General features: G+C 40.9%; 5 protein-coding genes across 6 annotated transcripts in view; 2 read left to right on the top strand and 3 right to left on the bottom strand.

Annotated features, from left to right (window-relative positions):
* Nucleotides 1–2,144, bottom strand: part of LOC105559355 (general transcription factor 3C polypeptide 1-like) — a 14,200-nt gene extending 12,056 nt beyond the window's left edge. Inside the window, exons 1-4 of the mRNA XM_012007574.1 lie at nucleotides 2,102–2,144; nucleotides 1,449–1,662; nucleotides 981–1,174; nucleotides 1–226 (exon numbers count right to left, since the gene is read on the bottom strand). Coding sequence (XP_011862964.1) covers nucleotides 1–226; nucleotides 981–1,174; nucleotides 1,449–1,530 — 502 coding nt within the window. The 5' untranslated portion in view covers nucleotides 1,531–1,662; nucleotides 2,102–2,144. The remainder of the gene's footprint in view (nucleotides 227–980; nucleotides 1,175–1,448; nucleotides 1,663–2,101) is intronic.
* Nucleotides 2,145–2,224: 80 nt separating this feature from the next.
* Nucleotides 2,225–6,546, top strand: LOC105559354 (protein CNPPD1). The gene is made up of 5 exons (XM_012007573.1): nucleotides 2,225–2,883; nucleotides 3,596–3,689; nucleotides 5,004–5,209; nucleotides 5,295–5,423; nucleotides 5,547–6,546. The coding sequence occupies exons 1-5, from the start codon at nucleotides 2,839–2,841 to the stop codon at nucleotides 6,321–6,323; spliced, it is 1,251 nt and encodes a 416-aa protein (XP_011862963.1). The 5' UTR covers nucleotides 2,225–2,838; the 3' UTR covers nucleotides 6,324–6,546.
* Nucleotides 6,547–8,276: 1,730 nt separating this feature from the next.
* Nucleotides 8,277–13,276, bottom strand: LOC105559353. 2 transcript variants are annotated; one of them, XM_012007572.1, is made up of 6 exons: nucleotides 12,570–13,276; nucleotides 11,142–11,267; nucleotides 10,151–10,177; nucleotides 9,810–9,877; nucleotides 9,544–9,747; nucleotides 8,277–9,398 (listed from the first exon to the last, which is right to left on the bottom strand). In XM_012007572.1, the coding sequence occupies exons 1-6, from the start codon at nucleotides 12,937–12,939 to the stop codon at nucleotides 9,315–9,317; spliced, it is 879 nt and encodes a 292-aa protein (XP_011862962.1). In that variant the 5' UTR covers nucleotides 12,940–13,276; the 3' UTR covers nucleotides 8,277–9,314. The 2 variants fall into 2 exon arrangements, with proteins under 2 accessions (XP_011862962.1, XP_011862961.1); XM_012007571.1 differs by having other exon boundaries at nucleotides 10,151–10,192; nucleotides 12,570–13,275.
* A 1,101-nt stretch (nucleotides 13,277–14,377) lies between these two features.
* Nucleotides 14,378–18,614, top strand: LOC105559352 (negative elongation factor E). The gene is made up of 3 exons (XM_012007570.1): nucleotides 14,378–14,619; nucleotides 15,470–15,960; nucleotides 17,579–18,614. Exons 1-3 carry the CDS (start codon nucleotides 14,530–14,532, stop codon nucleotides 17,817–17,819), a joined length of 822 nt encoding a protein of 273 aa, XP_011862960.1. The 5' UTR covers nucleotides 14,378–14,529; the 3' UTR covers nucleotides 17,820–18,614.
* A 42-nt stretch (nucleotides 18,615–18,656) lies between these two features.
* LOC105559351 overlaps nucleotides 18,657–25,849 on the bottom strand; it is a 13,774-nt gene continuing 6,581 nt past the window's right edge. Inside the window, exon 3 of the mRNA XM_012007569.1 lies at nucleotides 18,657–23,717. Coding sequence (XP_011862959.1) covers nucleotides 18,936–23,717 — 4,782 coding nt within the window. The 3' untranslated portion in view covers nucleotides 18,657–18,935. The remainder of the gene's footprint in view (nucleotides 23,718–25,849) is intronic.

Raw genomic sequence — 25,849 nt, 5'->3', positions numbered from 1 at the left:
CAAGCGTTGAACTCACGTCGTGGCCCATCAATGCTCGTGTCCTAATTGACTGGGCTGCCACGATCACCAGACTCAGCCCATACCTCTCTGTCACCTCGTCCAGGCTTGCATTCTTCACTTCGTCTTTGATGTCTTTCCTTGTATTATATGTGGCACAAGATCCCCTTATACCTGTCTTGGGATCTTGGATAGGACAGTGAGGATAAATATCTGGCGGGACGCTTGACTGAAGTCAGACATGTGAAAGGAATACAAACAAGAATTTAAGTAAACAGAAGTCAAGTTTGAAAGAATGGAATTGAAGTATCGAGAAGTCAAATTATTCGTAATTGCAAAACCTAATCTTCTTACCCATACAGCACAGATGGTTGCAGTTACATTGCAGAAACGTTGCGATCTTGCAGATTGCAGTGCAATCTTGCAGAGACATTGCAAGGGTATAAAATTGCAAACTTTCGATAGCAATATTGCAGCAATGTTTCGAAAATAATGAAAATACTATATTTTCTATTTAAAAAATGTTTCTAATTACGAGAATTTTATAATGTTATTTTCGTCGATACCAATAATGCGCGAATTATTAAGTACTTGATCAGTGCGGTGTTGCTCGCAATCTCCATCCATTGCGAAGCAACATAATCTCCTTAGGTTGCTTCGCAATAGCTTGCTGTGTATTGAAAAAGGTCCGGATGCATATGTAATTAGTAAATTCTCTGCTTATGTACAACAACGGCAAATTATTCCAAAAATATTGCGCTGCAACATTGCTATAATGTTGCACTGCAATCTCTCTGAGGGCGGACATTTCAACGTTGCTGCAATATTGCAATCTTACAATGTAACAATTTCTGCAATCTTCCTGCAATCTTTCCGTGCTGTGTGGGTAATAACGTGACAAACAGTTAAATTGTTTGCAAAGCTCTATGCAAAGAATTTCAGAGAAAGTCGTGCATGCATCAATAATATATTAATATTCTCACCGGTTCTTGTATAGTGCCGAGATCGTCATTTACGTACTCGTAACGATCGAATATCACAAGCGGTTCTCTGGGCGTCTCCAATTGGTAAAACTGAAGGTCCTTTACTTTCCTGCATATTAACCATACCTGTTCCATGAACGGCTTGGGGAATGGTAGCGGATTATTGAGTCTGTTTGATAGTCGCAGCCACAAAGCTAAAGGTGAGAAGTAAAAATATGTAAAAATTCAAAGCATTCATAACAGAGGAAATCATTAAATTGACTTGAAATTCAATTATTATTCAACTATTAAAAATAGAGAACTAAACCGGCGCGATGTGTACCTGAAAGTAAACATCAATTAAAAACTCTCTAAAATAAAATAAAAAGTAGATAAACTGTTATGGCAGTCTATGTAATATTTTACATATTAGATTGTACAAAATTGGTGTCGATTAATTTATTTGTGACAAAAGTAAGATTAAATAACCTTGTAAAGTAATGCCGTCTAATCCCTCCAAGGCAACCTCGTCGATGATCGACTCCACTAAATTACACGACGGAGAAGCCATGCTTCGGTAAGAACAGCGATAAACCTCAAAGTAATAAATACAATAGCCGCTTCCACGGTCTTATACACAGGTCGGGACACTCGTGGAATAAAGCGTGCTCGAAATGACGCCAATATGGCGGTCAGCTCAGGCCTAAAGCAGTGATGGGAGATCGGAAGGATTTCCCGCGCACGCGCATTGAGCAATCTTCTGCGCAGCCTCACTGACGTACATATTAAGTGGTATCATAAGGTTCCCAACATGAAAATGAATCTGAAAGCGAATTTAGGGAGGAAAAGTTTTGATGAAAGTATCATGGTTCACAGATGTATTATTATTAGAAATAGTCAACGAAGCGGATGGGTTGATATTACGACTTTTATTTATATTATCAATATGTATTATCATAAACACTATCACAAAATAAACACGGGAAAACTATCGGAATGGATACTTTGTGCATGCGCGGGACCCCTGTGACCCCTTAACGTGGCACCTATATCCACCATTGGATTCGAGCCGCTACGTCACCTCACGCATGCGCACGAAGTCTCCTGTAGCAGACGATTCCTTGCAATCTTCCATCACTGGCCTAAAGGTGCAATTTCACGTGACTTTTCGACGTAGTGGGGGAAAAGTCACGTGAAATTGCACCTTTAAGGCCAATGTCCACGATGCTAGAACTTATGTTAACACATATATTCATTTTGCACCAGACATGTGGGAACCAGGTAATAAACACAAATTTAAGAAATATGCAATTCCAACAATATTTGGGTTTTTTCTAAAAAAGCAAGTACCATCGAAAGACATCAAAACTGATGGCAGTATTAATGTTGATAAAATAACCAATAGAAATGACACCATGGAGCCTACAATGGATAACGTTGAAAAGAATAAAACAAACACACATTATATTTTATTCTTTTACTACGTTTTTTTTATTTGTGTTTATTACATACAACGTTTAAGAGTCGATAGTAAGGTTATTGCGATTCAAATATGAGCGGGAATGGCCACAAATCTCTGGACCAATAAAATACGGGCGTTCTTATGGCCAGATTCTAGTTGCGCCCGATGTCCCGTTATCTCCTACATTCCTCTATCGAAGATGCGATTCTAACCTAAATTATTGTGCGCGCTACGTGGATACGCGGTCGTGCGCGGTCGGTGTAGCTTGTTTTGGAATTGTAAACCTCTACGTTTCTTCGACGAAACGACTGCCTGGATTATATCTTCTCTGCTTTCGTCGCGAAGAGTATCAACACAAAAGTATCACAGAGAGAGAGAGTTTGTGGTGAGATCGCGAACTGTCGCGAACTCTCGACAATGACGAACAGCTGGCCAGGCACGAGTGTGCCAGCAAGTTCGAAGGTAAATCCTTACGATTACAACTTTACGAATACTTTCGCGGTCGACAATGTCAATGTTCGATTCCGAGCAAAGTGCCAAGTATGTAATAGGCACTGAGCGACATGTTTTTGCACGCCCTACAAAGTGTCAGCTAAAGCCCGCTGCAGACGATGCTATTTTTCCTGCTGGATTGCTTGCGATTTAGTAAATTACTATCATTGCACCACTCAGCATTCAGGATTCCTAGTAATTTACTAAATTGCAAGCAATCCAGCAGGAAAAATAGCATCGTCTGCAGCGGGCTTAACTGATTGAACAGGTTTTAAAAGTACTTGAAAAACATATACTTGATGACTGTTCCACTCGCTTTCCTTCGTTGTTTGATAACCTGACGTCCTTGATATGTGTATGTTTTATTTAACAATTTTACTCAGCACGACTCGTTACATTTTAAAATACCGACTAAATCTAAGAATTACGTTGGTCCATCAACATTATTTATTTATTATATTAACATAATTATTCCTGTATTTAATTTATGTACACTCGTAGTATATTGTAATCTATATGCGCTGATGAAAGCACTGTGTGCCGAAACGTGTACGCAATCCTAGAGTACAAATGTAATCGCAGACTCTTTATTAAAATAATTGCAATACCTTAATTATTAAACAAAGCTTGTTGAACTTGGCCTTAATTACACGTTATATATGTTTTATTTAATTTTCCACAGGATCTGGAACACAACGAGTTTCTGAAACGTATACGAAAGTCATTGTATTATTCCAAGTTGCCAGTGATTAATTGCTTGAGTTTACCGGTTACAGGTCAGTATTGGGTTGTAAACTGAATAATTAGCAGAGAATTTAAAGGACTCAGAGCCGTGACAGGGTGGCAGTGTCTAAATATATTTTTGATTCACGGCTCTGAGTCCTTTAAATTCTTTGAAATTTGTGTTTAACACATACCCACACAGCACAGGAAGATTGCAGAAATGTTACATTGCAAGATTGCAATATTGCAGCAACATTGCGCAACATTGCTAGAGGATTGCAGCAACGTTGAAATGTGCGCCCTCAGAGAGATTGCAGTGCAACATTATAGCAATGTTGCAGTGCAATATTTTGGGAATAATTTGTTGTTTTACATAAGCAGAGAATTTACTAATCACATGCATCCGGGCTTTTTTCAATACACAGCAAGCTATTGCGAAGCAACCTAAGGAGATTATGTCGCTTCGCAATAGATGGAGATTGCGAGCAACACCGCACTGGTCAAGTGCTTAATAATTCGCGCATTATTGGTATCAACGAAAATAACATTATAAAATTCTCGTAATTAGAAAAATGTTTTAAATAGAAAATATATTTTTATTATTTTTGAAATATTGCTGCAATATTGCTATCGAGAGTTTGCAATTTTATATCCCTGCAATGTCTCTGCAAGATTGCAACGTTTCTGCAATGTAACTGCAACCATCTGTGCTGTATGGATATGAGCCATACTAATTTATTTATTATTTACTGAACAATTAGAGTCTGATAATACATCAAACAATTTCGTTTGCTGTTGTTGAATTGTTGTTCTTTATGTTAATAAGGCATGACGTACAAGTCTTCATTTATAAAATCAAAATGTAATACTTCAATGTGACACTTGACAGGAAATTCTATATTATTATATTTATCTATAATATCCGCACATCTGAGAGAAGAATTTTTTGATGCTATATGAATGTACACAAGTCTCTCTTTAGTAAAGAAAAAGTTTCAAAAACTAAGGACTCTGAAATGTCAATTTTGGATATTCACCTTAATTTTTTTAACCGGATCCAAATCGTTAATTCGAGAGCTTTTTGATATACAAGAAGCCAGAGTTTACTTTCACTCAGCTGTATTTGTAATATCTGATAATGTTTACAATTATATTTTAAATAGCATCCTGTTCAAAGTGTCACAATTTTACTTTCTTAAGCGTGATAGAGTAAGACGTGTTTAGAGTAAGACAACGGATAAACTCTTTATATTTTCTATATGTACAACTAATTTTGTTGAATATTTATTTTGTAATATATGCAAGAATGAGCTTAATTCAATGAAATAATCAAACGATCCATGAAGAATTTTGTGTCATATTTTCAGAATTGGCAGCCGAACTTTTCACAGAAGTGAAAAGTGGTCACACGTTGGAGAAACTCGATGTCGAGGAGGCAAGCAGGATATCGAGGAATGCGTGTGTTTCTCCTTGCTCGCTTGTGCTGGCCTTGCTATATATTGAGAGGCTAAAGAACTGCAATCCGGAATATCTTCATCAAGTAGCGCCGTCTGAGCTATTCTTGGTTTCTCTGGTAATCGATCGTGCTTGGTGTATCAACAATCGTGGCACTTTTAACGTCATTTAAGTGAATCCTTTTTTTTATTAATGATTATTAGATGGTAGCCAGTAAATTTCTGCACGACGATGGCGAGGAAGACGAGGTTTTCAATAAGGAGTGGGCAAATTCGGGACAAGTGACTATATCTCGAATGAATAAACTGGAAAAGGATTTTCTCGCTGCAATCGTAAGCAGTGCTTTTTGCACATTATTTTTTTTAACGATCAAACTTGTCTCAGTTCGTCATTTAATTATTAATCGACCACTTGCTATTTTTCAAGAGATATCGCATGATTTCTTTATGCCACAGGACTGGACGGTGTTGGTACAGCGTCAAGATTTTTGGGAGAGGTTGCAGCAATTGGAAAAAAACGTGGCATATCGAGAAATGCACAAGCGAAGTTGGTGCACATATACAGAATTGAGCTGTCTGATGAATTCCGTTCAGTTGATTAGAATCGCGCAGACCCTGATAAGCGTCTCTTCGATCTGCCTGGCGACTTATGCTGCTGGTCTGGCGACTCTCCTGGGATCCACTCTGGTTGCCCACTTCATTGTGCAAAGTTGCTTGCCCGCGGCATCGCTTGGTTCCAGGCAACCGGCGAATCTATCGATGAATCTCGCGACGAATCTTGCATCAACCGACCTAACTGATTCGTTGATAAATACGCGATCCCAGGAGATTGACGACGACGGTCTTCCGATTTCCGATTCCGAGAATGTTGTGGATTACTCCGCGGCCGCGGAAGTCGACAACGGCGATGAAGACACAGCCAATTGGAAATGGTGGCTGAACTCGACGATGACTTGGCTGCCGGAGTATTGCAGCTTCGAGGGCGACGTCGAGGTTGCAAATTCCAGCAGATTATGCGTTACCAATGTCGACGCTTCGTTCAATTCGACACAGTCTATGGACATGAGGAAGATTGAGACAATAGGGAAAACGGAGGATTCCACCCCGGAGGAATATCGCCGTAACGTGAATTGGAAAGCGATACTGGACACGACTTTAAACTGGCTGGAACAAGACTGGAGACGATCGCATCACGAGACTGTTTTTCAGTCGCCAGAATTGAAAATTTATTAGCTCGCTGATAAAAAAAACTTGCCTGTTAGACAGTCTTTTTTCAGAGAATATATATATACTATATATATACATATAAAATGTATATATACAGGTTAGGTCATTTTAATCTACGCACTGAAATCTCTCAAAATCCATAAGTTTAAGACAAAATTGTTTCGGACAACAGTTGGTTTTGAGGGGGCCATAATAGGGTACCATTGGTTTGACCTTGAAGAGTTATTTGAAGGTCACATGAAGGTCACGTTTAATTTTTTTAATGGAACACCCTATATATTTTTGCATATTCCTGTAGCTTACCTCGAGAGCTTTCCAAAACACTAATAAAATGTTTTTTCGTAAAGTACTTTTTGAGTTACAAAGCTTGAAAGTAACGGTACCACCGGCATTATTACCCAAGGTATACTACGTGGAGGTTGCGCGGATCGGAACTGCACCCACAACAGCCGACATTATTCTGTGCATAAGACTATTAAGAAAAGATAATGAAAAATAGAATATTTTATGAGATATTTTATAATTTATGTCAAAATATTGGAACCATCAAGCTTTACAACTCAAAAAGTTCTTGATAAAAAAATATTTTATTACAGTGTTTTGGAAAGCTCTCGAGGTAAGCTACAAGAATATGCAAAAATATATAGGGTGTTCCATTGAAAAAATTAAACGTGACCTTCATGTAACCTTCAAATAATTCTTCAAGGTCAAACCAATGGTACCCTATTATGGCCCCCTCGAAACCATACAACTTTTGTCTGAAACAATTTTGTCTTAAACTTATGGATTTTGAGAGATTTCAGTGCGTAGATTAAAATGGCCTACCATGTATATATAATTTATATGTGTATATACATACACATATATATATACACAGGGTATTCGACAAGAATGGGACCCTCCTATTATCTCCAGAAGTACACAGTTTTACGGAAAATGACCCAAATAAAAGTTATATGGGTCATGAAGTGATATCTTTTGGTGACCTTGAGGGTCATTTGAAGGTCAACTTTGATTTTTTAAATAAAACAAGTGACCCCCAGGGTTTACTTTGACCATATGACCTAATATGACAACGTATCTGAACGTAAGAATTTCCTGCCCTTTTTAAATCTGGGGTCAAAAAGGGTTTCCATTTAAAAATCAAAGACGACCTTCAAATAACCCTCAAGATCAATTTCAAGGTCACCAAAAGATAGTAAAAGATAAAGCGCTTCACGACCCTTGTATCTTTTATTCGGGTCATTTTCTGTGAAAGTGTGTACAGTGGTCAGAAAGGTTGTCTGACGTTTTATGATAAATTTCGGAAATTTAATCTATCATACGAGAGATTATAGTTTTTGCTTACGGATATGTGCAGTGATGTATTATTAGAGCAAAGAAATGATATGTACAAATATCTGTGCAATGATACATACGAATATTAAAAAAATTTATTGTGAAACGTCGGGACACCTTTCTGACCATGACCGTACTTCTGGAGATCGGGCCTCCCTCCATTCTTTTCAAATACCCTGTATATATATATGTGTGTATAAATAAACAAACCTATATTTTTTGTACTAACTTTTTGCAATGTAACATTCGATACTAACAGATTTGATTTTCTCAATAAATATCCAATGTCGCATGCTACAAACGTTGTTTTATCTGAAGATGATTGCATGAAGCACCAAACGGTAGAATAACGAACGGCCTCTTTGGAAGACTGATAGTAAAACAAGTTTTTATTGTAATTAATCTCTGAGATCACACATACAAGCTTTGTTTTTAATTGCTTTCACTTAAAATTAATAGGTTTTAATAGCGCCGGAGTTTAAAGCCTCGTAAAATAGTACTAAACGACTATTTCAGCCGTTAGAAAGATAATTGTTACATAAATTTTGTTCTATACACAATTCTACATAGAAAAAAGAATTGTTAGACGACATTAGGCTGGCAGATGGTTTATTAGTTAGATTCCGACGTTTCGACCATACGGATTGTGGTCCTTGTCAAGGAATTTGATAATAGATATAACGTCATCAATTTTAAATTAAAAGTGGAATAATATGATAGAATACGGCTCTGACGAATAACAATCAATGAATAAAAGGGCCAAGAGCCTTGACTAGGTGTTAGTGTCACAATAATAAAATTCTCATATATTCAAAACATAAAAATACAAACGTTTCGGCCTTTCTCTAGGCCATCTTCAGTGTATAAAATATAATTTAAATATTAAGTCAAAAGATAAAAATCGCTCGCCACGCAAATCATAACAGCTGTAAAATATGAGCCGTTTTTTTTTCGAATTTATTAGCTGCTGTAGATTGAAAGATCGTCGTCGAGATATAAGTTGTTGTGTTGTAGAGGTGGCAAAAGTCGACTAGTGACAGTTGTATTTTTATGTTTTGAATATATGAGAATTTTATTATTGTGACACCTAGTCAAGGCTCTTAGCCCTTTTATTCATTGATTGTTAAAAGTGGAAGTTTAACATCCATTTCTGGGCGTTAATCGGAGAACAATGTTCGAAGGCACGTCCATTCGACGTGACAGTAGGACAGTCTTATGGACGTGCCTTCGAACATTGTTTTTCGATTGACGCCCAGAAATGGATGTCAAACTTCCACTTTGAATTTAAAATTGATGACGTAATATCTATTATCAAATTCCTTGACAAGGACCACAACCCGTATGGTCAAAACATCGGAAACTAACTAATAAACCATCTGCCAGCCTAATGTCTAACAATTCTTTTTCCCGTTAATTAACTACTGGCGATTTACACTCTTCCGTTGCAATTCTATATACTACATATTCTATACATTTATATATATTAAATATTATATAATACTTGAAACAAAAATATGTTAGTTGCTGCCATAGTTGAATGTTTTACAAAAATTTATAGGCATTTGTGAAACAAAACGGTTACCGTAGGACATTCGTGACTTGTCCCACACGTTAATTAAATTAGATAATTCGTTTTCCAGTCGTTTTTATTAGGAGAATTCAACTGCCATTGCGGAAAAGCGCGGCTAACGGTATAGGCGTCATGCCAATGATACATCCAATTGTAACACCGATGACCCGGCCCTGTGTTGAAGGAAAAGAAAAAAAGATCTAATTTCGCTGAAGAAAACTTTATCAGTTCTACATTATTCTAGAATCTTTTCTGCAGAATACTCCATAGTAAAATAAATAATAGCAAAATAAAATATAATAAAGCAACATTTCGTACCAAATTTGCGGCTATTCGTGTCCTAGGTAGATTCAGTTGTCCCAGAGTCAACTTGGGCGCCTCGAAGCCGATTCTCTGGGCGAATATCTCGACATAGTGCACCGAGCCAATTCCAATGACATCGGACACGGTGTTACCCAGCGCTGCCGCTGCCATGGTGGAGATCGGGAACCTTTGGTTCAAAATCAGCTCGATTTGATCGCCCTGAAACATCGTTTTTAAAAGTCGGGCACGCAGTGGACAATGAAAGCCTGCAAGATACGTACAGCAATGATCATGATGAAGTTGTCAAGAAAACCAAACCCAACGAACGGAATTGCATTCGCGATCGCGACTGCAAAAATACAATGATCGTCCCAGATTAATCGCTTGCACTTTTTACCGGGAAATCAGAATCTAAATTATTATACGTAAAACTTGTACATGTATTTCGTCTGCTTGGAAGTTTGTTAAAATCTGTACAGTAAGTTTTTCAGTCATAAAACGCAATTATTATTTGATTTATATTTAGCGAGCAACAAATAGGAGACGCACAAGACAGAAGCGCGACCGATTACTTGCTCGCGAGCATCGTGGACAGTTCTTCGAGACAGAAAGCGATACGTACCTAACACCAGGTCTTTTGTGGTTGGTTCTGCAACGGGTTCAACTGCAACAACAAACGATTCAATCTAAGTCCACAAGTCAATCTTGTTTAACCGCTACACAAGCTAATGAAACTAGCGAACACTTAATGCAATATAAGATCTTTTTTTCATTGTTCACAAACACCAAAGCTGTATATCTAATGTGGTGTATTTTTTAATGAATTTTGATTAAAAAAGGAATCGTAAGGAAATTCAAACGAGGGAAAAAATTCACCATAGAGGGGAAAAAATAAAAAGGCTCTACAATTAAAGAATACGTTTAATAAACTCTTACGAAAAGAATCTTTCTGTTAGAACAACTCTGTGTAATTTAGGATGAAAAATAATTGGGCCGAATGATTACTTCGAGAGAATAAAATTCGCAGGGAATGCTGCGAAACAAACTGTGGGGAGAAAAAAAACTGTAAATAAAAAATGTTAATTTAAAAACTTACTCGAATAAAGAGGTCGACAAAAAGTAATATTTTTTTGAGGTGGGAAAGATTTTTCAAAAACGAGAGAACCGTAGAAAAGTGTCCAAAGTATTACCTAACTGTGGCACTGTGGTTGGCCGTGAAACATCCAAAAAGTTGTGTCAGAATAGAAGCAGGCAAGAGAGTTGGTGTGATTAGAGAGAAAAGAGACTGAGAGAGTGAGAGAAACAGAGAGATCGAGAGAGAACGAGAAACTTACAGAATAACATCCATGGAGATCGCATTGCAGGGAAAAGATTCCATTATATCCAAAGATACCATTAAATAACAGTCGAGGGGGGGTTAATTTTATTTGCGAGATCTATAGGTAATAAATCTAAGTTAATGTTCGTAGTGCCTCGTGGGCGTAACGGACTGTTACGTTGGCATTTAAAGAATATTTCAATGGACCTGCGCTTCGTCCTTTTAACAGTAAATCGATGATCCAACGAATGCACGAGACGTACGATTCAGATGATAAAACCAGCAATGTTCTTACCATACTTGCGGTTCAACCAATCGTCCGGCATAGGGCAGAAGGTTCCCGTAGGATCCACCTCACCCAGCGACGGTATTTTGCTAGGTCTACCGAGCTTGCTCCTCCACCGGATAGCCGCCAGTTGGCCTGAAAAGGCACAACAATGTTATTATACGTTTATTTACGATTTATGTATAAAAACTATGTGAAAAGATTCGTCTATTTTATGCAGTTATCATTTACATAGGTATGTACAAAGCTGCATACCCATACAGCACCGAAAGATTGCAGAAACATTGCATACACCTTTCACTGCAACGTTGTAACATTGCATGGAGCTTGCGAAATGTTTCAGCAACGTTGTTGCAAGCTTGAAGCAACATTGCAATGTAACATTGTAGTAATGGCACGGTGCAATGTATTTGTAATATTGATTTCATTATACGTTATTTATATAAATATGCAGGATACTTGTGATTTTAATAGGTCGTTCGGAAAGTTCGTTTTAAATTTCCTATACCTATATGTACAATATTTATAATAGATAGGAAATTTGAAACAAACTTTCCGAACAACCTAATAAATAAAATTTGCGAATATAAAGACACCCAGGAGATATGTATGAAAAAATTGCAACATTTTTTCTTATCGCCCTTGGATGTCTATTATATTGTATAGTCTCAAACTTTATCTATTCAAATCTGAAGTAGCCTACCGATACCATGCAGTAATATCGGAAATCACGAGACTATTAGGCGTTGCTATACATGCTATTAGGCTGCGTTTGGAATACATGAGAAATAATATAAATTTGAAAAATCTAAATAATATTATAATACGTTAGAAATATATTTTGCAAACTTTATAATATTTCTACAAGGTTACTGAAACGTTGCTGGCGAAATATTACAATTGAATGTCTCTGAACCGTCTGTGCAATATTACATTGTAATTTGCAATGTTGCAATGTTTCTGAAAGCTTTGGTGCTGTATGGGTATACAAAAAAATAGCTATTTCTTTCCCCCTCATACATCTTCAGTGAACAATATTCTCTTAACACCGAGCGGTCATTTCTGACCGTTTCTGTTTAGAAAAAATAAAATAGGAAAATCGGTCCTATTTTTTAATATCTTATTTCTTGTTTAAAAGATAAGATTCTGAAATTGTTTGACTTTTTGCCAATCAAACGATTGATCAAATGATTGACAAAAAGTCATAAAATTTCATCGACCATGCGATCAATCAAATAACTGATGAAAAGTCATAAAATTGCTGATTGATGAGAGGTCACAAAATTTCAGAATCCTATCTTTGATACCAGACGTAGGGTGTTAATCTGAAAAGTAGGAACGCTTTTCCGCCGCCTGTCTGGACTGGAAATTAGAACGAGGTTCTCGTTAAACGCTCGTTGAATAATAGAAATTGATCAGACCGAGGTGTGCACCTACCTTCATAGCCGGCCTTCTCTTCCTTCGACTTGTACTCGTTCAGCGCCGTTAGGAACAGGCCGCGCTCCTCCGAGGTGAGTTTCGACACCAGCTCCTTCGCCTGCTGCTTCGTCAGAGCGTCGGCGACGGCGTCGGGGGAGATCGGGGTCCTCGCGGTGGAGAAGGTCCGCGAGGTCCCGCGGGACCAGCCCAGCAGGATCCGCGAGACCTCGGTGACGCGCGACAACGCGGGGCATCGTCCTGACAGCCCACCGCTCATCGACGTCTCGTCGCAGCTGGAGCAACGCGGTCGCTTGGCCGCGCCGAGCCGCGCGACCACGTCCCTCGGGATGAGTACTCGTCGACCGAGCGCCGTCATCGACACGCACATCTCGCGACCAGGTGACAGGGAAACGTCGAACGAGTGGTGACTCGGCCGTCGACTCGCGTCGAGTGGATCTTACGAGCCGCGACGTGTCCGTTCTCTCTTTCTCGAGAGGACAACCTCTCGAGAAGTGTCCGGCGCGATCCGGTAAGCGCAGGAATGCATTCAAGGACCGAATGATGTCAGATACTGACAGCAGACCTCGGCCCGCGCCGACCCATGCGCAGTGGACGCGTGGGCGTCGAACAGACTGACGTCTCGGACGCCTCACGTGTGCGTCAGCGGCCGCGAAACCGGTCACGTGATCGCTCGGCCAAAGCCGTACCTATCCACACAGCACAGAAGGATTGCAGGAAGATTGCAGAAATGTTACAATGCAAGATTGCAATAGTGCGGCAACGTTGCGCAACATTGCTGCAACGTTTCTGGAGGATTGCAGCAACGTTGAAATGTCCGCCCTCAGAGAGATTGCGGTGCGACATTATAGCAATGTTGCGGTGCAATAATATTTTTGGAATAGTTTCTTGTTGTTGTACATAAGCGGAGAATTTACTAATTACATATCAGGGTTGGGAAAGTTACTTAATAAAAGTAACTAGTTACAGTTACAGTTTTTTCGCTAACAATGTAACTAGTTACCAGTGTTGTGCATAGATGATTTTAAAATTAGCTAGATAAAGATAAGATAAAAATATATAAATTTATCTTAGATAAGATAAAGATGATTTCGTTTTGAATATATCTAGATAAAAGATAAAATTATATGATAATTCATCTAGATAATTTTCAGATAATATTTTTAAGACTTCATGTAAACGCAGTAGAAAAGTTATGAAAAAATTATAGAAAAATTTAAATTATAAAGGGGGATATAGAATATATTCAGGTTAAGTTATATGATACACATAAATGCATGGTCTACAATGCCATCCATATTTAAATACTAAATAGTGTAACTGTTAAGTATTTTTATGTGGCCCTAAACCAAATTATCTGTACGTTATCTTAGATAATTTAGTAAAGATAACACTTTCTTTCATCTAAGATGCAGATATAGATAATACTTATTTTTATTATCTATATATAGAGATAAGATAACGCTAAAATTTTATCTAGATAATCATCTATATAATTTTATTTAGATAACAGCGAACACTGCTAGTTACAGTTAAAAGTTACCAATTCTGAAAAGTAACGCGTTACAGTTACAGCAATCTTCCAGAAATGCGCAACGTTGCTGCAACATTGCAATCTTGCAATGTAACATTTCTGCAATCTTTCTGCAATCTTTCTGTGCTGTGTGGGTTTACTCTAATCTAGCCTAGCCCTCTCGTCGAGACTTTCGCGCCTTTCGCGATAATCATACCATAGTATACGTCACTGCTTTACAGCTGCTCTCGCTGCGCATGCGCCAAAAACCCGGCTCATCTCGCCCCTCTACCCTCTACCGCCACTGCTTCTCGGAGATCTCGGTAGTCGGTACATACGTAGGCTGTTATCGGCAGGTGAATTGTGAAAAGAAAATACATTGTGGGACGTAAGTCTACGTTCTCTGTCAAGACGGGCCCGAAGAACTTCGTTAGTTGTTGATATTTCATGCAAAGTATGGTGTACCTGAACTTTCCGTCGAACTTAACCGAGGAAGAGTTGATGCTGCAGGCTAAGTTCAGCAAGCTCAAGCGAAAGGTAGTACAGGTTATGTTTATTGCGTTTAGGCGCGCATGACGAAATTTAATTTATATCTATTGGACGTTTATTTCTCGATTGATTCACAACGTGAGTTTTAAATCTCCATTCCATCTACATCGTTTTCTCGCGCGATATGTTGTTATGTCCACGCTTCTCTTTAAGCCCGTTTTCACTAACGTCGCTTAATTTAGTCTTGGCTCAATTCCTTTTTAAGAGGACAGTTAGTTAAAAGGTATTTTCCAGCAAGAGGCCAGTACTGAAAATCTATATAGTCTACGTCACCTATACTGTATAGTTTCAGTACTGGCAGTTAATATCGGAACGCAGCCATAGATTGATACAGCGTAACAGAGAATCATTTCGTCCCTGTTTAACAATGGCAAACAACAAAGATAAAACGATTCGCTTTGTTACCCAGCGTTGCCTGTGTACGTTGCTGGGAGTCGATGTTGCGATATCATGAAAATGCTAAAAGTGAGTGGCTTTGTCTCTTTTTAACGGGACAGTTAGAAAGAGACAAAGTTATGCACTTCTAGCGTTTCCACTATAGTGCAAGATACAGAATTGACCTCCCTGGCAAGTACCCAAGAAGTGGTAAAGTATAAATTAAACTCAGATCAAAGTTAAATGACGTTGGTGAAAACCGGAGTTAGGTGTACAGTGGAAGGCTACCCGGTCTACAATGAGTTGTTAGTCAGAACTGTATGTCGGTTCTTTTCCTTCCACCCAGAAAGGAAAAGGACCAACATATAGTTCTGACTTCTGACTGAACAACTCACTGTAGACCAGGCCACGCACTTACTTCATCTTCATCTTTACTTGTCATTAATGGTCTCTTGTTTTGTAGAAAAAAGCTCTGCAGGACCTAAAGTCCCCTAAACAAGAAACGGAGCGCATTCCGCAGGCGCCGAAACGGCCTACGGAGGCGAGAGACGCCCGCGAGGTGGCCAAGAAATTGATCAAGTCTGGCGTGATCACAGCACCGAAGATGCCCAAGCGACCGGAGCAGACCTTCAAGAGATCCCGTGGACTAGAGAGGAAATTGAACAGTACGGAAAAGACTATCAGCTCCTACCAACCGTTCTCGGCGACTCAGGAGGAAGAAGAGACGGAGGCGGCGAGGCCGAGAGTGAAGGATTTGTATAATAGCTTCGTTGGTGCGCAAGATACCGGGGAGAGAAACGCCAGTGACACTCAGTCTACCACTAAGCAGGAGGCTAAGCCACGCGCGGGGAATACGATATTCGTATGCGGCTATAAAATAACGGAGGATTACTTAAAGAAGCATTTCCAGAGTTTCGGAAATATCCTCAATATTTCCATGGAAGTGGACAAAAAGTAAATATAAATCGCATACAAATTTATCCACACTCGTATTCGTTCAAAGTTTTAATCGAGGGATAGACCGCTGAGGGCATTGTGGTGTACAGATTTGCGGCATTACAATTGATAAAAAAATATCTTAATTAAAAAAACTATTACTTTACTCAAGAAAATGATTCGTTAGGTGGCTCCTAATAGCTCATTAACTTAAATTTAAAAAATTAATTGAAACATGCATTTCTTTAATTTAAGTATTTATTAAATATCAAAGAGAAGATAATTTTAAATTGAAAACATTTTATTTTAATTCTATAAAATGTTTATCAAGATGTAATTTTCACACCAAAGAAAACTAGATTTCTTATTTAACGAAAATAATTATTTCATTTAATCAACAGTATTTTATATCTCACGAAATCTTTATTTGAATGTAGAAAATGTAATGATTTGAATTAATTTATATATTATAGATTATAATAATCTGCTGACGATAATAATTCCACGTATAAGATAAACTGCGTTATGTCCGAAAGAGAAATCGGCGCGTAGAACTAATGTGGTAAGAAACGGCATATAGATTCACGATTTTCAGAAAGATTTAAGATTTACAAGTTGAGCCACCTACATCTTGCCTTGTGACCCACATTGGCGGTTCTCATATATTGTTTAGTTTTAGATAGGGGTCTTACTTGAAAAGTTTATTATGAATTAATTTACTTAAGGATGTATTGGACGTACAATCTTAGACAAAAGTGCATGAAATTGGAAATACTTAAATATCTACTCTTAACGCATAGTAAAGCTAGATGTAAGAAACCTGAACGATAGTTGGAGTCTTATTTGTACTCCTACAAAGGTATTTTTCACTTTACAAATGTTTTTTCCTGAATTATTTGCGATTTTTTTCACTTATGAGCCCAAACTTTTGATAGTGAAAATACTCTGATTTCAATTCTTAATAACGTCAAATATTTTCAAAACTAAAAAATTCGTGCCGACAGTACGAATATCTCAAGTTATATTTTATTTCTTTAAAACGGTGCAGTAAAGACTATTGAAACTTGGTAGATATTTTCATCTATTTGTACACTAGATGTATGAAAAAAATTCAAAACACTGGTACTATTTCTTCTACATTTTTTTAGCTGTTTTATCCGTGAAGATCGGTTTTTCCCATAAGAGTACGTGTAAAATCAGTGTAAATTAAAATAGTTATATCTCAGCAACCGTTTAGTGGACGCATTTTTACTTTTCTGCAATAAATTAGGAAGACTTAAAGAACAATTTCACAAATTTTTAGCGACTTTGTACTATTTTGAAGATAGGTCCGATACATCCTTAATATAATACATAGATTTACTTGAAATGTGATACTTTTATTTAAATAGAATAAATATTTACTTAGTTAAAAAGTTTTTTAAATAAGCATTACTGGGCATTACTAGGTGTTTTCTTGGGTATTAGACCTTTCTGGGGCATTGTAAAGATAAAATAAGAGAAACAAGATAATAAGATGAAGTAATGCCTGGGCACTAGTAGGCATTGGTGTACATACGTGATTTTGGTCAGCGGTTTACTCCTCGGCTTTAATAAATATCTACGACGCGACAATAATTCTGTTCTCTCTTTATAGCCACGGCTTCATAACCTTTGAGAAAGCTGAAGCAGCTGAGAGAGCCATAAGCGAAATGGACGGTAGTATGGTCTCGTCCATCCAGCTCAAGGTATCGTTAGCGAGGAGGCAGCCGATAATAGAGCCGGTCAGCGATACCATGTCTAGCTCCATGTGGTCGCCGATAGCAGCCAACTATTCGCAGAAAAGCGGGTATAAGGACAGGCGGGAGCTCAAGGTGTACGACGAGGATTTCTTCTAGTGAATGCAGGTACTTTCGTTGGCCACACTCTCCATAATGTCAAATTGTAATAAAATATTCATGCATACGCATCGTATTGTATTACGTCATATCTATTCATTTGGAACGTCTCTGTGTTAATTTATTTTCAATATCGTGCTCTTCCGCCTCTTATCTGTTAATAAATTATCAATTATATCTGTCAGTAAACTTAAATATTAAACATTTATGAATTTTCGAGCTAATAACTGATTTATTTATTATTGTTATAATAACAAAATTCATAATAGTATAGAAATATTCGTCTACACGTAAGAAAAAATATCATGTAGTTGAACCTTGTTCATCCGCTAAATCTTAGTTTTTTTTGTTCCGTTACTGGTCGAGTTTGTTAGTGGGATTATGAAAATGCCCTTTTTGCTACTTTATGAAGTGGTAATTGATATGATATCCGTGTCAGATTAGACTTATAGACTATCTTTCTTTTTTAATTAGTTGGAAGACATCGTAACATCCGTTTCACTTGTCAATTTTGCAGCCGTTTTTAATTGCTGCTTTTTCAAGAGTTATAAAGTTACAGTAAGAAAAAAACGAATAAAATTAATTATTAACGATCGAAAATATCTACTAAAACCGAGACTAAAACTTTCGGTGCACATTACTTTCTACGCAAAAGGAACTGTATTTAGGACAAGTTAAGAATAGAGATTGTCCCCTCGGCAACAAATTAGGGAAAGCTAAGGTTTGATTACATAATATTTTTTCTTAAATGTATATAAGTTATTGACTGATGTATGTAAATATAGCACATAAAATTACACTAAGAATTGTATATATATAAATAGCGTTCTTTAAATATTAAGGTTTATAATTGTATATTTGGCATATATATTAGAGTAATGTAATTACAATTTGTTTCTTACAAACCTGGCACTTCGTTTTATTCTCATGTGTGTGTACAAGAGCTATAATTCCATTCAAATTCCTTACTTTCGTCGCGTTCCTAGCCCGTATTTTTTTCGAGACAAAACTTGTACAAAAAATTTCTACAATTAGAAATATGAAATTTCACGTTCTATGAGCCAATGAACTATTTGCCACTTTGTATACGCGATGTGGGCAAATCGGATTGAAGTGCTATTGAGGGGGATTAAAGTAATCCCAGTGATGATGATGTGTCACGATTCGTGTGCTACCGAAATAATATATCAACAAGCCTGCGATCAGGAGTAACAAGGCGCATATCGCTAATTCCACTTCTCTGACCTTTTCTCTCGTGTCGTCCATGCTTAACGTAGACGTCAGATACCCTATAAAATACCTCATGGCTCTTACGCCGACTAATCGAAGTGCCCGAAGGAGCTGCTGCGTAGTGTCTATAACGCCGGGTTCTGTGTCGGAGCGTTGACTCGTTGGCGTTTCACTCAAAGAAAAGAACTGTGTTGGAATTTCGGAAGCTGGAAAGGCGATGAAGTGAGTCGGGCTCAGGGGAAAGGGGGATACCGGCGATTGGGAGGACTCCCTTTGCTTCTCTGCAGGGGATTGTCCCGCGTCGGAAGAGTGGGAGATAACAGCGCGCTGTGGTTGACTGTCTTTAGGGACACTCTGTCTCGTGTCTGAAGAATAGGAAATGACGGCACGCAGCGGTTTAGCGTCCGTAAAGGTACCATCGTGCATTGGTACGGTCGAATCGGGAGTATCGGGGGTTACGGAGATGGCTGGTGGCAATGAACGGACCGGAGATGCGGTCTGCCGCACGATACCTGTGCTAGGCGAGGGAGATCTAGATCTTGACATGCGGGGGGTCTGTTCTTTACTATCGGACACGTCGTCCTTGCTGCCACGAAGACCCGTAGATGTTGCACCCAACTCGGTAGTAGCAGTAGCAGTAGCAGTAGCAGTAGCAGTAGTAGAAGTAGAAGAAGAAGTAGAAGTAGTAGTAATAGTAGTAGTCTGGACAGAGATACTTGGGGGTTCGTCAACGCGTTCCGGCGACTCTCTCGATTCGGAGGGTTGGGTTGAAGGTGCATCCGACGGAGGATACGAGGCACGAGATTCATCCACGTGGGGGCCGGACGTGGTTTGCGAACTCAAAGTTAGGGGATGTTCGGAATCTAAAATTCGTAAGGATTTATCTTGAGCGACTGTGAGTAAATGTGCGATGGATTCGTCTTTATCCTGGGGCTCTAATTCATCTACCGTACGTGTTTGGGAAGGGGATTCTTTGGCTTGAGCAATTGAGAGGGAGTGTGATAATTCTTTGTCCTTGACATCTATTACGTTTGTTTTAACAACCTTTTGGTCCTCGCCGGCCTCGGTCTTCTCATCTTCCGTGGACGCTGATTCACTCGCGACAGTCTCGCTGGGCTTCGCCACTTCCGGCGAGACGTCCTGCGACGCGGGTTGCCGCTCCTGAACTCGACTGTCATCCGTCATGGGAATGTCGATTGTCTTCCGGCTCGCGGATTCCTTCTCGCTTTCACGATGCCTCTCTTGCGCCTGGGTGGTCACCACGGTCTCCAAGTGGCTCCTGATCGCCATCAGCTCTCTGATAATGGCCGGCGACAAACTCTCCTCCATGGAATCGCCGCCTCTCAATTCCGACGCCGTGATCAGCATCGCGTCCACCTCGGACGCCACGATCTTGTGCGCTTCTATCTGTGACACACTCAGTCGATCGACCTTCAAGTCTCCGACCTCGAGACTGCTGATTCTCAGCGGCTCGTCGGATAGTAGACCCGACTTGACTTGAGGCCGCGGTTGCGCCTCCTCCGTGACGCGTTCCTCCAGATGCGGTGCCGACCTGTGCTTGTTCTTCAAGTCGAGCTCTCTTGTGGGCGACGGTGACGTTAGCGACACCGTGTCGTATGCTATTCGGATGTCTTCTTCTCCTGACAGCTGCTCGTCCTCTCTTTCTTCCTCTTCTTCCTCCTCTTCCTCTTCCCCTTTTCGCAGAAACAGTGGCATTGGTAGCGGAGGTACGGGAGGCGTGGTTGTTCCGCTTGGACTGGGTATACGCTCCATCGATACCATTATCTGCGAGCCCGATCTGGAAGGCGTCATTATGAGCTTCGCCTGAGTGATCTCCTCCTCGATCACCATGTCATCCGGCAATGGATCGGTCTGCGTCGCTGCCGTCACCTCCGTTGTCTCCGCATATTCGAACGGGGTGCGAGGTCGCTCGACCACCGCGTGCTCCTTCCTCGCTCTGGGTGGTCGCGGCGGCGCCGGAAGTGGACGGCCTTGAATCTTGTTGAGCAGCTCGCCACTACGAAGGTCCCGATGGTCCATGTCGTCCGCGCCCGCGACCTCGATGTACGGCGTGGATTCAGTCGGTGTTAAGGTCATGATGCTGATCGTCTCCGTCGCCATGGCATCTCTCGTTCTAGTAGGTCCCAGAGTGCTGTACGCTCGTTGAGGTCGCCTGGGCGGCGTCGGTCTTGGCGTTGTGGCGAACTTGTCGCGTTTTCTTCTGGGCGGCGGCGGTCTAGGCGGCTTCTCTCGCTTTTCTACGATCGCGTAACCAAAGAGATCTCGCGCCGAGCCGTTTTCGTCCTCCCGCGGGATGTCTTCCTCGATGTAGCCGGCCTCCGGCAGGGACTCCGCGCCATGCGACGTCCTGTCCTCGTCGGCGGCGACCGACGTCGTTCTCGAGCGGGATCGTCTTTTCGGCGGTACCGGCACCGGTTCTGGCGCAGTGTCTTGCCGCCGGAGCCGCGCGTCCAGAATCTCGATGTCCTCGTGACTCGCGGACACGACGACGTCGCCATTGGCGACGAATTGCTCGTTCAGCGACTGCCGTGATCGCGACGATCTCGCCGGAATCATCGGCTTCCCGGACTTGACGATTTCGATCTCCCATTCGTCGCGATGACCGTTGCAAATCTGTGCGCCCACGTTACCGTTTCTTCGGTCCGCCATCGTTTCCCGGTGCGAGCGCTTTCTGCGTATCGGTACGACCGGTGGCCTGGTTGAAAGAGTAGTGGGCGAATCGGGTACAGTGATAACGGGTGCTGAAGGGGTGGGCATCGCTGTCTCCATCGGCGGCTGCGACTGACTGCGCAAGGACGACCTTGATTTTCTGCGCACCGGTTTCACCACCACTATGTCATCCAATGGCTCCTGCAATGGCATCCGTTCATCTCCCTCCGCCTGATACACCACGCGGTGTCTGGAGTCGCTTCTAGAGTCACTCCTGGTGCGTTCACGGAACACCTCGTCCACGATCGATGCCTCTCGACTATGTCGCACCTGCGCTGCCGCCGCCGCCGCCGCCGCCGATCGTTCCCGTTTTGGTCTGACCGGTGGTACCGCTTCATTGGACTCCCCTAAATCTTCCTTGTGCTTTCTCAATGTCCGCGTTCTCATAGGACGCTGAGGCGGAGTGGGTGGGGGCTCGTCGTCCTGCAACGCGTTGATAACTTCCGCCCTGAGAGCATCTCGGATCTCGTCGGTCAAGTAATTGCCTAGAATCATGTCATCCTGGCTGATACCGCTCGCCCGCAGGAAGAACTCGTCCGAGTCGATCTCCTCTATCACTCCGCGACGCCTTCGATCGCAGGAACTGCCGCTGGACGCTTGTTGCTCCCGATCGGATTGTATTGAAGAAGGCTCACCCTCCTCTTCGCCCTCCTCCTCGTCGGATGCCACTTTACCCGCTCCAAATCGCCTCGGATCCACCGCCATGAACGCTCCGCCGTATCTTTCTTGCTCCAGAACTCGTGGCATATCTTCGTCCAACGATCGCGACCTCGGAATCGGTCTGAATTGTTCCTTATGCATCATCTGCTGATCATGCCAGTCATCTTGCATTACCGCATCTTCGATGTCATCTCTATGAACGTGTTTTATTTCTTTACTGCTGTATAATTTCGGGTCTATTTCTATCACTTGCTCGCGTTCGTACGACTCCTCCCGTCTTCGCGACTTGTGGGATCTTTTCGGAGGAGCGGGATGTCGATCTGACATCTCTGACGATTCCTGCTCGTAGTCCATGTACTGTATTTCCTCTTCGTCGTACTGTTCTCGTTTTTTCGTGTCCCCCCACGGAATCGCGCGAGCCGCCGCCAGTATCTCCTCTTCCGTTCTAGCGGACAGTCTCGGCGGCTCCTCCACTGAACTTTGATGCCACGGAGGTGAGCCGTCGCTTCCCGTTGCTCTATCCGGACGATCCTGATCCTGAACGTAGGTCGAGTCCCCAAAACGTTGCGCCCATCTGGCGCTAAAGGTCTTTGCTTTCCGGGCGCGAGGAAAAGTCGCGCTTTCCGCCGACTGGTTCCTGGAGTCCTTGGGCGAGGACGTCGCGTACTCGCCGCGCTTCTTGGACTTCTTGTCGAAGATGCGCGGATACGTGACGAAGTCGAAGATATTGCGTTTGGAGCCGGCAGTGGACTCCGTCGATTGCTGCTGCTGCTGCTCGCGCATGGAAGGGGGTCGCTTACCGCGAGTGAGCGCACTGGGCAGACGGATGTTGGGCTTCTTGATAGCAAACTTGGACCTGTCTGGTAAATGGAAGCGCGACTTATCCGGGAAATTGAACTTTGGTCTCTCCGGCAGGTGAAATTTGGACCTGTCGGGCAGACTGAATCGCGGCCGATCAAGCGGTAGACTGAACTTTCCCGTCTTCTCGGAGATGGATGTTTTTATGCGGTCGATTCTGCTGGGCCGCTTCTCCGCGGACTTGCGGGACTTGTCCGATTTGCCACTGCTGGCCGCCGCCGATCTCACCGTCGTCGTTGTCGTCGTCGTTGTCGTCGTCGTTGCTTTTTCGGGTTTCTGCCGTTTCTGTGGGAACGAGAACGCGGGCCGCTGAATACCACGGAGCCGAGTGCGCAGCTTACCAGCCTGCGTCTTCAGGCGTTGAGGTAGGCCGCGAGCGCCACGCTGAAGTGGCAGCTCTTCCATCGCCAACGAGTCTACCTGAAATGATAAATTCTTCCCTGAGAAATAATGCAGGATGGGAAATCTTATCTATAAAACATTGAAACTTCCGACAATATTGCTTGGGGGGGGGGGGGGGTGTATCTTCAGGGAGGTAGGCACTAAGACGCGCCACTTATTAATTTTTCGGCGAGAAAAATGACGAACTAGGACTAGACCAGGATTCGAACCTGGAATCTTCCGCTTGTGGGGCGAATGCTTTTCCAACTGAGGCTATCCAGGCTCATGCTCGAAATTTTTCTCGCTTACCTACTTTATTTTGCTGAATAAAGCATAGTATAATATAACTAGTAGGTCCATTCTGTCATTTGTCTTTCGATTCCTTCTGCGTATCCGACATTCTGTTGATTCAGCCCATGAGAGAAAAGTTGTATAATCAATGTGGGCAGTGTATTGATGAGTACCATATACGTATGTACATACACACACATATGCTGTTGGATTTGGACCAAAGACATGGCGGAATACCACGCGACTGCAAAGGTCAAAGGGGTCGACAGAGAGTGGACCTACTAGTTATACTATGAATAAAGTAGGTACACGAAGACCCTTCTAGTAAGTAAATAAATTCCCACCGTTACCCTGCCTGAACGACAAGTTGTCCTCGGAGTGAGGGTGAATGCGAAACGAGCACGATCTCTAAAAGAAATTGTCCTGTATGTACAAATTATATGTATATTCTTGGAAACTATTAGAAGTATATAGCCAATTTTTAAAAGTATTTACTTAAAATTTAATCAAGGTTTAATGATTAAATTAATTACAAATCTATTTTTCTCCCAACTTACGTAAAATTAGATGCACCACGGTATGTGACAAACGAAATCATAAGAAGAGATCTACATATGCCAACCGTAAAGGAGGAAATAAAATACTTTTGTAAAATATATATCAACAGACTAGATAATCATCTTAATTAACTGGCAAGTAGGTTACTTCAAGGAAGTCATGACAAAAGAAGACTAAAGAGATTCAAACCACTGGATAACCAAAGAAGATTCAAATAAATTAAGTTGACTAAGGGCCAGTTTCACAAACGTCGGTTAACTGTTAACCAGAGTTTAGTCGACCCCCTATCTTTTTCCATCTTATTATTTAATTGTAAGAAGAGACGGAGAATCAATTAACCTTCGGTTAGCAGTTAACCGATGTTTGTGAAACTGGCCTTAAGAGGCCCAGGAATTATAACCAAGCTTATATAAACTAAAGTTAACACGAGAATGTAAACTAAAAGGTGTTTTCTATTGGGAAAACACCAGCACACTTATAGTATAATAAAAAATTGACTTATTGTCAAAATTTGTGACAGATTGTAAATAACTCTGGGAGTTAATAAAGAAAAATAAAAAACTTACGTAAAATAAGCTTAAATGTTTTTAACAACAAATAAACGGACTCTATTGGTAACAATCGTCTAAGTAAAAATTAGAGTCAAATGAGAAATTAAGTACGCAATAAAATATATATTTTACAATAAAATAAAGACAGGAAAGAATAAAATTACGATAATGCGAACATTTCGTAAATGTTTTTCTAGTGGGCTAACATCACTTTCATAATTCAGCTGAATGCGCTAGAATGTTTATTCTTCGTACTTCTTAAAATGTACTCTTGTGTAGAATATCTCTAGAATTTTAAATTGGTACACTATGTACAATATAATAAAAGGAAGGTAAAATTATTAGCTATCATTTAACGTGATCAGCATAAATTCTTTTAATTAATCGCATTACGGTAACGTTATCCACAAAGTTCAATACGATTCCAACTTTCTTTTATAATTCAATATGTTACACTCACTTGCGCCGCGGTTTATGTACGATCGTTCTACAGGGTGTTATGTAATACCCGCATCAACGCTTATTGTGGGATAGAGTGGACTAGACTAAGTCGAAAAGTCCTCTACCATTTTGCAATTTTCGCAAAAGTCAGCGAGTTATTAATTATTAAAAATCGCTGTCTTAGGCTGACCCACTGCCCAATTGAAACGTGCGGTGAGATCGATCGATCGTTACTAGGCGCGCAGAGAGTTGTAACGATCGATCGATCTCGCCGCACGTTTGAATTGGGCAGTGGGTCGGCCTAAGACAGCGATTTTTAATAATTAATAA

Source organism: Vollenhovia emeryi, unplaced genomic scaffold (assembly GCF_000949405.1).
Source record: "Vollenhovia emeryi isolate VEMERY1.0 unplaced genomic scaffold, V.emery_V1.0 DF939279.1, whole genome shotgun sequence".
In the NCBI taxonomy this organism is placed as follows: Eukaryota; Metazoa; Arthropoda; class Insecta; order Hymenoptera; family Formicidae; genus Vollenhovia; species Vollenhovia emeryi.
Note: the sequence above shows the minus strand (reverse complement) of the source record. Positions and strands in the feature narration are given on the sequence as shown.